This window comes from Arachis duranensis, chromosome 6 (genome assembly GCF_000817695.3).
Source record: "Arachis duranensis cultivar V14167 chromosome 6, aradu.V14167.gnm2.J7QH, whole genome shotgun sequence".
Taxonomy (NCBI): domain Eukaryota; kingdom Viridiplantae; phylum Streptophyta; class Magnoliopsida; order Fabales; family Fabaceae; genus Arachis; species Arachis duranensis.
In genome coordinates, this window is record NC_029777.3 from 108,451,047 (window position 1) to 108,462,024 (window position 10,978).

The 10,978-nt window shown below is 26.6% G+C and overlaps 1 protein-coding gene across 1 annotated transcript; it reads right to left on the reverse strand.

Annotated features, from left to right (window-relative positions):
- Positions 1-3,137: 3,137 nt before the first annotated feature.
- LOC107495847 (zinc finger protein ZAT10) lies at positions 3,138-4,163 on the reverse strand. Its single transcript, XM_016117046.3, has one exon. It carries the CDS (start codon positions 4,161-4,163, stop codon positions 3,417-3,419), a length of 747 nt encoding a protein of 248 aa, XP_015972532.1. The 3' UTR covers positions 3,138-3,416.
- Between the last annotated feature and the right edge of the window lie 6,815 nt (positions 4,164-10,978).

Sequence of the window (10,978 nt, forward strand, 5' to 3'; positions counted from 1 at the left end):
AATCAGTTTAAATAATCTAAAAATATTTTATTTAATATTTATTAATTATTATTAAAATAATTATATAATTTTAGATGTAATAAATATGTAATTAATATAAATATTATGTATATAAAATTATAGATATTATGATATAATTAATTTTATATATTATCTTTTTAATATTATCGTAAATAAATGAACAAATAAAAACCATTATATTTAGAGTATGAACACAATTTGGCATCTTGGTCTACTTTGCTCTTTAACACGCAAAGGAAACTTGGCCTAAAAATTGGGCACCTACTTTAGCAACAACAGACGGTTCCTCTTTGTCTTTCTTATGATGATGTTAAATGTAGCATGTGACTTAACTATACAATAAAAACCATTATATTTATGTTATTTTTTATTTATAATTTACATTTGAGTTCATTCCACCGTTACAATAATATATAATATACGCTTACATTGTGGTTGGTTTTTTTTATATAAAAAAAAATATTGATATTTTTATTAAAAATAAAATTATTTAGTGTAATTAAAGATGAATAAATTTTATAAATAGAGAGTTAACATATACGTGTCAATATTTTGACAACACACAAAGATACATGTGTCAATATTCTAGCCAATACACAGGATGCGTATTAAATACGTGTCAAATTGTAATAATATGTTTTTTGCGTATTATTTTCTGCACATCCACAATATTATAATATACTTTAAATATCAATACAACTAAATTATTATCTTCATCTACATATTAAAAATAACTTCTATTGCATTTTGATCAACATACCTAAATTGGCATTATATTGTTATATAATAGTCATAGTAATCTAAAGTAATGTTTAAGAAAAAAATTTAAAAAAAAACTTAATGTATATATATCTAACTAGTATACATAACTCAATGCAAATTGCTTAGGAAATCCATGATAAGTAATCTGTACATAGGTACATTATACTTTAATCTGAAAGGAGGTTTAAATTTCTACTTCTTATTAACTCATATATACGTAAGTACATACGCAAGTAAAGATGTACCATTCTTATGTCTAACTGAACCTTCCTTTTAATTTTATGTGATTTTTGGCGTTTAGTAAATGTTTTATAGAGGGTGGACCGTCTTAGCATTCAACTATTCAAGAACGCGGTGCAAGAATATTAATAATACTCCGACACATTGAAAATGCGAAGTAAAACTTACCAGAGTCAACGTTGATATTATATATTGACATCTACCATATATATAGGAAAATTATAAGCTACTTAGTTACATAAACCTAGTTTTATCTAAATATGATACTTAAGATATTATCATCATATGTTGTATTAGATAGTTTAATTAAATATATTAAATTATTTAATAATTTTTTATTTTTATTTTTATATAAAGATAATTTTATGTGAGTAGTAATTTTTTTTAGTAGAAACAAGATCTGTTAATTTTTGTTGTTCTATGCAAAATTTATTATTTGACAAAAAATGACTAATAAAAATTTGGAGGAAATAATAAATAATGCAAAGGTACTAGATAGCAGATAAATTTGTCTATTTATAGTAGAAAATTAAGGCCAGCAGGTGAATAAATTGAACATGTTATGACTGAATTTATAGTCTAATAATTGTTATATATTAATTGGTCTTGAAATAAATTGCATATGTCAAAATTGACTTCACATAAAATCTACTAACTATCTTTTGTTTGTTATGTTTAACCCAAAATATTCAACTTTTGGAGCCACTCAGATAAAGACGCTGAAAACATCTTTTTAGAAAGATATTTTTTAATAAATAAAAGTTAATACATATAATCGATTAAATCGTATTATTTTTGTCAAAATTAGGCTAGACAAATTGATTTGACCGAAAAATGGTGAATCAAATCTTAAATTGGTCTAAATTAATATTATTTTTTTTATAGAAAATGATTACAATACCCTATTATAAAAAATGACTAAAATACTTCTATTATATGTATTAATTTTGAGAATCCAAAATTTTAGTCATTTATTTTTCTATCCTAGGGTTAGAATTTAAAATTTTTAAAATTAATATATATATATATATAAAAGTATTTTAACCATTCTCTATAATAAGGGTATTGTAGTCATTTTTTATTAAAAAATAATATTAATTTAGACTAATTTAAAATTTGATTCACCATTTTTTCGTTTAAATCAATTTGTCTAGTTTAATTTTGACAAAATAACATAATTTAACCGATTATATATGTTAAATTTTAATTACTAAAAAATATCTTTAAAAAAAGACATTTTAGTCGTTTTTATCTGAGTAACTCTATTCAACTTTTTGTTACCTTTTTCACAATATAATAGTTGCTAGCATCTTAAAAAAAATGAGCTTAAGTAAATTGCATGTGTTGTTTAATTTCCCCCACCAGAGAAATTCTTATATGCTCTGAGAGTAAGATAGTATTTTTGTTCTGATTAATTAATTATTCTTAATATCAGTATAAAATATGGTTGTCTACAGTATAAAATTATTATAATTAAATAATTAAATTTTAAAAATAATATTTTAAAGAAAGAATAACATTTCTCTTGGTTAAAATAGTATAAAATATGGTAAGTGTACAACTTTACTCCTTTATTGACCGAAAAAAGTGGGAGAAAAAGAGGTAACATTAACATGTGGTTAGTTACATGCGTGAAAGGGAAAACAGTAAAAACCGCCAACATTGAAACATGCGTGCCAACTTGTTTCTAACTCAACTCACACCATTGCCTCTGCTACCCAATCATCACCATCATTCCACTCAATAAAATATCATCAATTATTAATTCACTTTTTATTTTTCATTTTACTAACATCTTTTCTCATATACTCGCTTAAATGGCTATTAAAATAAATTTTCGTTCTAAGAGTTACAATCAAGAATGGAACTTATAACTAACTAGACGTTTTAAGAGTTTCAATGTATGATGATTTTCTTACCATGACCATAAAACTATGGTAGCTTTATTTTATTATGACAAACAAATTTCCAAAATCGAATCTAACAGGAAGAATAAGCTAACAAATTTGAAGGAGCTTTTTACCATAGTACCCCACTCTATAGATCAGATCAATCATTCCATGCATGGATTGGATAGGTCAAAATCAAAACTGAATTCATTTTCACAAAGAAAATAAATAAATAAATTGAATTTTTCATGCCACCGTCAAAAAGTACAATTCCAAATCATAAGAGTTGGTTCTGAAAAGAGAACCCAAAAAGTACAGTATTTACAGAAACAAATCAATCTAAAAATTCTCCAAATAATAAAAATCTTTTAAAAAAAAATATAACTCATATATGAATCTGGATCTATCTCAGTGTTTTTTTCATCCCTAATCTAATAAAATCCAAATCAAATCAAATCTAAACTTGAAATTAAACAAGTTTTGCAATCTAATTCACCAAATTTTCTAACGGATTTGAGGGATTTCGATCTTCTGCACCATGAAAACACGTGGCCTCTTCTTCATCACAGGGTGAGGGCTCTCTACTTCTTCATCCCTCGAGAATTCACCGTACGCCGGAACGTTAAGGTCGAAGTCGCGGTGGCTAAAGGCGGTGTGAGTAGATCCCACACCTTCCTCCGTCGTAACACCGCCTGCACTCCCCGCCGCGCCGCCGTCGTAGTGGCACCTCTTGTGTCCGCCTAACGCCTGTCCCGTCGGGAAAGTCTTGTGACAAATTGAGCACTCATGCGCCTTCCCTGAACCGCCTCCGGACACGGCGGCGCCAGCTGTGGCGGAGCTAGTGGTGGCTGCTGAAGACGTAGAGTTATCATCTCCTCCGCCGGCGACGACAGTGTTTTTCCGGTGACTCGCCTTGTGTCCGCCGAGAGCTTGGTAAGATGGAAAAGCCTTGTTGCAGACGGAGCATTTGTAGCTGAGTTTTGCCGCGGTTGAAGAATCTCCGGCGGTGAGTTGCGGCGGAGGAAGAACGGCGGCGGTTCCAGGTCCAGCGTGTCCGCGAGCAAGCATGATGAGGCATAGAGCGAGGTACTCTTCCTCCGTGCACGGCGGATTGTGGTGGTCAAAGCGAGGTTGAGAAGATCCTCGCCTTGAGCGCTTTCTTTTAGTCCAAGATTCAAACTGGCTGTGGCCGTGGTTGTGGCTGTTTTCGAAAGAGTTCGCCGTAGGCGAATTCAGAGCTTCTAGAGCCATCTGATAACAATAAGATTCCTATACGAATTAAAAGAAAAAAATATGTAAAAAAAAAAAAGTGTTTGTATGTGTTGTATGTAGTTTTGGTGAAATATTATTGTTCAAGTTGTGAAGTAATGGAGGGAGTGAGAGTGTGGAGTGGGGTTTATAAAGGAGGCCCAGCATTTCACAATGTACTGGAAGTTGCTTGACAAGTGGTGAGAAAGTAAAGCTTAATAATATTAAACATTTTTAATATTATATTTTATTATTTGAAGTAATAAATATTTATTTATATTGAGGAGGAAAATTATTAACAGTGAGGATACAGGTGGAGTGAAGTGGAAGCACGTTTCTTAGTTATGAGGGGAGTTTCTTGGTAGCCAAGAATGACACTCAGTTTGGTCAAATGGTACGTCATTTCTGAGTTTGGTTTCATTGTATTTATTCATACATCTACATTAATCTATATTGGGATTGCTGTTAAAATTCTTTTTTCAAGAAATATCATTATTTTTCTTATATCAGCTTCATTTGTTAAGTGCATGCTGTTTGTTTTCAAAATATTTGATAAATTACTTAACAGAAAGAGTCCACTAGCCAATTAATAAATAAAAACTATATTTGATAGTGAGAGAAGATAGAATTGAAAGATGAAGTGGAGTGTATAAGAAAGACTAGGTCCAAGTTCAAAGTCAAAATCCACTAAACTATATAGTACTGTACAAAAGAAGAAAGGTTCTTATTCTCAAATTCTTTGATTTATGAATTTCTATTAATAAGTGAGAAGAAGTGAATTAACGCCGTCCAGAATTATTATTAGAGAATGGTCAACAGTATACATAGCAGCCGGCACACTTTAATTTGGTATAAATCAAACAAAGCAAACCAACTATGAATGAATTGAGTTTTCAATTTTCAATTTCAACATCTTTTATTAGTGGCCACCGCCGACTCTTATAAAAACCAATCCATGTATTCTTCTGCAATTTGGAAATTCATCAAGGTTTGATGAATCTTCCTAGTTCTAGGCTTGTGTATTATTATTTTAATACTTCAATTTAGAGTATTCTAAAATTATAGAAATAATTAGTAACAAGGTTTAATTTATCATACAGATTGAATGGTCAGCAAATACATGCATATTTGTATTTATTATTAATTTCAATAATGTACATGCATGAGCCGGGAGGTTTAATTATTTCCGGTACATTAATTGGGATGGAAATATTTATAATAACAATAATGCTATTTAATTTTGACGATGAAGTCAAGTCAATATAATTAACGTGTCAAAAAAAGTCAACATATAATTTAAGACTATAAAATAGATACTTCATCTATTCAATTAAAAGGGCTAGCTAGAGTCATAAAAAACAAATTGAAAATTTAATTTTATAATAATATAGTTATTTTCTTTAATTATTTTATTAATTTATGTATTTTAGATAAAAAAAATTAAAGGTTATGTTTTGTATTAATTTGTTAAGTGGCGGACACATATTTTGTGGAAGTATAAAGTTTTAGAAAATAAACACTTATTTGAAATAAGAAGGTGGGAATAGAAATATTAAATATAATATAATTAATAATCACATGACATAAAATTAAAGTATATGGTAAATAATAATCACATAATTAGTATAAAAGTATTGAACCTAGAAAAATGAAAGTTAGTTGAATAAAATAAAATGATGTAGTCATTCATACAAGAGTCAATACTAAAAATATTTTTGAATAATAATATATTTTTCCATTTCTATTGAGTTTCAAATATTAATGCATAAAATATTTAAATAAAATAACGAATTTTTTATTTTAGTTTAAAAAATATACTTTAATATCTAAAAGTCAAAATACTATAAAATATTGCTTTTAAACTAATGATATATTTATATACAAACTTATATTCACGAGATGCTTACTACATGAGGCTATGGTTTGGGATTTAACAAGGTAGGTATAATTATAATATAGGAATTTAGTGGAAAAGAAGGAACAAAAACAAGATCGAAGCCAGATCACATGTCATATAGTTTTCTACTTGTTGGATTTGGAATCTACTGTATCTAGTGACAGCAACTTGCTCAACTGCTAGTGGGCTAGCTACTACATTACCACTATTCTTAATTACATTTTTTTAAGTAATGTTAATATATAAGATTAGAAACTAATAATCATTTTCTGAAAATTTAATGTATTATTTAATCACTAGTCTAAAATATGGATGAGCTTTTTAACCCAATTCATTAGAAATTTAATCTTTATTAGTATATGTGTAAAAAAACCCTTCTCATTCCATTATCATCTTTTCCTCTAACTTTGTTTTTTGTTTTTTTAATTCCTTTCCTTAATTATATTATTATCATTTTTTAGATAACCATTACTATTTTTAAAAATTTAAACTAACAAACAAATACACATATAAGATTATATTTTTAATATATTTTTTATGAAAATACCTCTTTTTAGAATTTACTTGAATTTTTATATATAGACTTTTTTTTTCTTTTTATTTGTCTTATACTAAAATTCTTTCTTTTAAAGTTACTAAGTGATAAAAAAAAAGTGTATAAATAATTATATCTTTAATAATTATCGTAATAATAATTTTAGTAATTTCAGAACAAAATTGACAAAAAGATACAAAAAGAAGAAAAAGATAATAATAGAGAAAAAGATATTTTTAAAAGAAATTTTTTTTACTTTAAATGAAAAAAGACAAAAATATGAGAGTTTACTTCATCCATTACTTTAACTAAAACTAAAACTGAGCTCAAAGAGCTCAAACATTATTAGAGTTTACTTCATCCATTACTTTAACTTTGATGCATTGCAAAGGTCTTTTACATTATATAGTTAATTATCTCATGAAATGTTAATAATAATATAGTACAGAATGCCAAATTTTTTAATTGAAATAGACTTATTTTTAAAGGGAAAAAAATACTATCACCTATTTATGATTTTTTCAAATAATTTATTTCATAATTTGTAAAAGTGAAATTTTAATTGAATTTTGTGAATTTTCCTTTTTTGACTTCAAATTAAGTTATTTTAAAAATTGGATTATAACTTTCTCATGGTCATTATTGTGAAAAAGGGTTGGATCCCGGGTCGTGATGGAAAGTAGAAACTATTAATTATTTTGGAGTGCTTTAGAGAGCAACTATAAATGGTAATTTACACGTTTTTATTTTGAAATCAAAGTTCTCCATCCTTTTTGTACTGAAGATCATCATATCATAGCCAATTTTTGCCCTAATAGACCATTCATTACTGTCATCACTTAATTACTTCCAAAGCTATAATGGGAACCAAGTTTGTTATGTGTTTGGAAAAGCAGTATTTCTTTTCTTTTTGGGTGACTAGGAAAAGCAGTATGATTATGAGTATATAACTTAAAGATTAAAATCAGTTATATAACTGAAAAGATTAAAATCAGTTTTTTTAGGAGAATTAGTATTATAATATCTCTATTAGCGATATAGCCATTAATATTATCTTTTCTTATCAGCTTAAGTTTTTGAGATGAGTGGTTTCATGATATAGTATCAAATTTTGTGTTCGAAAAGTCAAGAGTTCGATCTTTGATAAATTTTAAAAGTGAAAAAAATAGCATAAGATAAATAAATGGTTAAGTATAATTTTGGTCTCTAACGTAGTGGTCGAAAAATTTTTTTATTCCCGGCCTTTTTTGTGAAAATTAGTAAAGCTAATTTTAGAAAATATATAAATAAATAATAACTAAATAAAATGAGAGGTAATAAACAATCTTAGTTTATAACCTTAGGATTTTAATGGTTGAAAAAGAAAAGAATTATATACCTCTAATTGATGGATGGTTCATATTGAAGAGACTCACCTATAAATTGAGTTTTTCTTTAATTCATTTCAATCAAGTCATCCAAAGAGAATAACATAATATTTCTTTGAGTAGTTTTCTTCTATATATATAGAGAGAAGTGTGTTCTCCTTTTGTCAAGAGAGAGTGTTATTGTAGTCTCCTTGTGAGAGAGAGAAGTTGTAATTCTCAAAGAAAGTTATTCAATTGTTTCCATATTTTATACAAATTTCTAATTTTTCATCTCTATATTACACCCCTAGTTAAATACACAAAAAAATAATTAGACATTATACTAATAATTAAAAAAAAAAAAGTGTTTGTATGTGTTGTATGTAGTTTTGGTGAAATATTATTGTTCAAGTTGTGAAGTAATGGAGGGAGTGAGAGTGTGGAGTGGGGTTTATAAAGGAGGCCCAGCATTTCACAATGTACTGGAAGTTGCTTGACAAGTGGTGAGAAAGTAAAGCTTAATAATATTAAACATTTTTAATATTATATTTTATTATTTGAAGTAATAAATATTTATTTATATTGAGGAGGAAAATTATTAACAGTGAGGATACAGGTGGAGTGAAGTGGAAGCACGTTTCTTAGTTATGAGGGGAGTTTCTTGGTAGCCAAGAATGACACTCAGTTTGGTCAAATGGTACGTCATTTCTGAGTTTGGTTTCATTGTATTTATTCATACATCTACATTAATCTATATTGGGATTGCTGTTAAAATTCTTTTTTCAAGAAATATCATTATTTTTCTTATATCAGCTTCATTTGTTAAGTGCATGCTGTTTGTTTTCAAAATATTTGATAAATTACTTAACAGAAAGAGTCCACTAGCCAATTAATAAATAAAAACTATATTTGATAGTGAGAGAAGATAGAATTGAAAGATGAAGTGGAGTGTATAAGAAAGACTAGGTCCAAGTTCAAAGTCAAAATCCACTAAACTATATAGTACTGTACAAAAGAAGAAAGGTTCTTATTCTCAAATTCTTTGATTTATGAATTTCTATTAATAAGTGAGAAGAAGTGAATTAACGCCGTCCAGAATTATTATTAGAGAATGGTCAACAGTATACATAGCAGCCGGCACACTTTAATTTGGTATAAATCAAACAAAGCAAACCAACTATGAATGAATTGAGTTTTCAATTTTCAATTTCAACATCTTTTATTAGTGGCCACCGCCGACTCTTATAAAAACCAATCCATGTATTCTTCTGCAATTTGGAAATTCATCAAGGTTTGATGAATCTTCCTAGTTCTAGGCTTGTGTATTATTATTTTAATACTTCAATTTAGAGTATTCTAAAATTATAGAAATAATTAGTAACAAGGTTTAATTTATCATACAGATTGAATGGTCAGCAAATACATGCATATTTGTATTTATTATTAATTTCAATAATGTACATGCATGAGCCGGGAGGTTTAATTATTTCCGGTACATTAATTGGGATGGAAATATTTATAATAACAATAATGCTATTTAATTTTGACGATGAAGTCAAGTCAATATAATTAACGTGTCAAAAAAAGTCAACATATAATTTAAGACTATAAAATAGATACTTCATCTATTCAATTAAAAGGGCTAGCTAGAGTCATAAAAAACAAATTGAAAATTTAATTTTATAATAATATAGTTATTTTCTTTAATTATTTTATTAATTTATGTATTTTAGATAAAAAAAATTAAAGGTTATGTTTTGTATTAATTTGTTAAGTGGCGGACACATATTTTGTGGAAGTATAAAGTTTTAGAAAATAAACACTTATTTGAAATAAGAAGGTGGGAATAGAAATATTAAATATAATATAATTAATAATCACATGACATAAAATTAAAGTATATGGTAAATAATAATCACATAATTAGTATAAAAGTATTGAACCTAGAAAAATGAAAGTTAGTTGAATAAAATAAAATGATGTAGTCATTCATACAAGAGTCAATACTAAAAATATTTTTGAATAATAATATATTTTTCCATTTCTATTGAGTTTCAAATATTAATGCATAAAATATTTAAATAAAATAACGAATTTTTTATTTTAGTTTAAAAAATATACTTTAATATCTAAAAGTCAAAATACTATAAAATATTGCTTTTAAACTAATGATATATTTATATACAAACTTATATTCACGAGATGCTTACTACATGAGGCTATGGTTTGGGATTTAACAAGGTAGGTATAATTATAATATAGGAATTTAGTGGAAAAGAAGGAACAAAAACAAGATCGAAGCCAGATCACATGTCATATAGTTTTCTACTTGTTGGATTTGGAATCTACTGTATCTAGTGACAGCAACTTGCTCAACTGCTAGTGGGCTAGCTACTACATTACCACTATTCTTAATTACATTTTTTTAAGTAATGTTAATATATAAGATTAGAAACTAATAATCATTTTCTGAAAATTTAATGTATTATTTAATCACTAGTCTAAAATATGGATGAGCTTTTTAACCCAATTCATTAGAAATTTAATCTTTATTAGTATATGTGTAAAAAAACCCTTCTCATTCCATTATCATCTTTTCCTCTAACTTTGTTTTTTGTTTTTTTAATTCCTTTCCTTAATTATATTATTATCATTTTTTAGATAACCATTACTATTTTTAAAAATTTAAACTAACAAACAAATACACATATAAGATTATATTTTTAATATATTTTTTATGAAAATACCTCTTTTTAGAATTTACTTGAATTTTTATATATAGACTTTTTTTTTCTTTTTATTTGTCTTATACTAAAATTCTTTCTTTTAAAGTTACTAAGTGATAAAAAAAAAGTGTATAAATAATTATATCTTTAATAATTATCGTAATAATAATTTTAGTAATTTCAGAACAAAATTGACAAAAAGATACAAAAAGAAGAAAAAGATAATAATAGAGAAAAAGATATTTTTAAAAGAAATTTTTTTTACTTTAAATGAAAAAAGACAAAAATATGAGAGTTTACTTCATCCATTACTT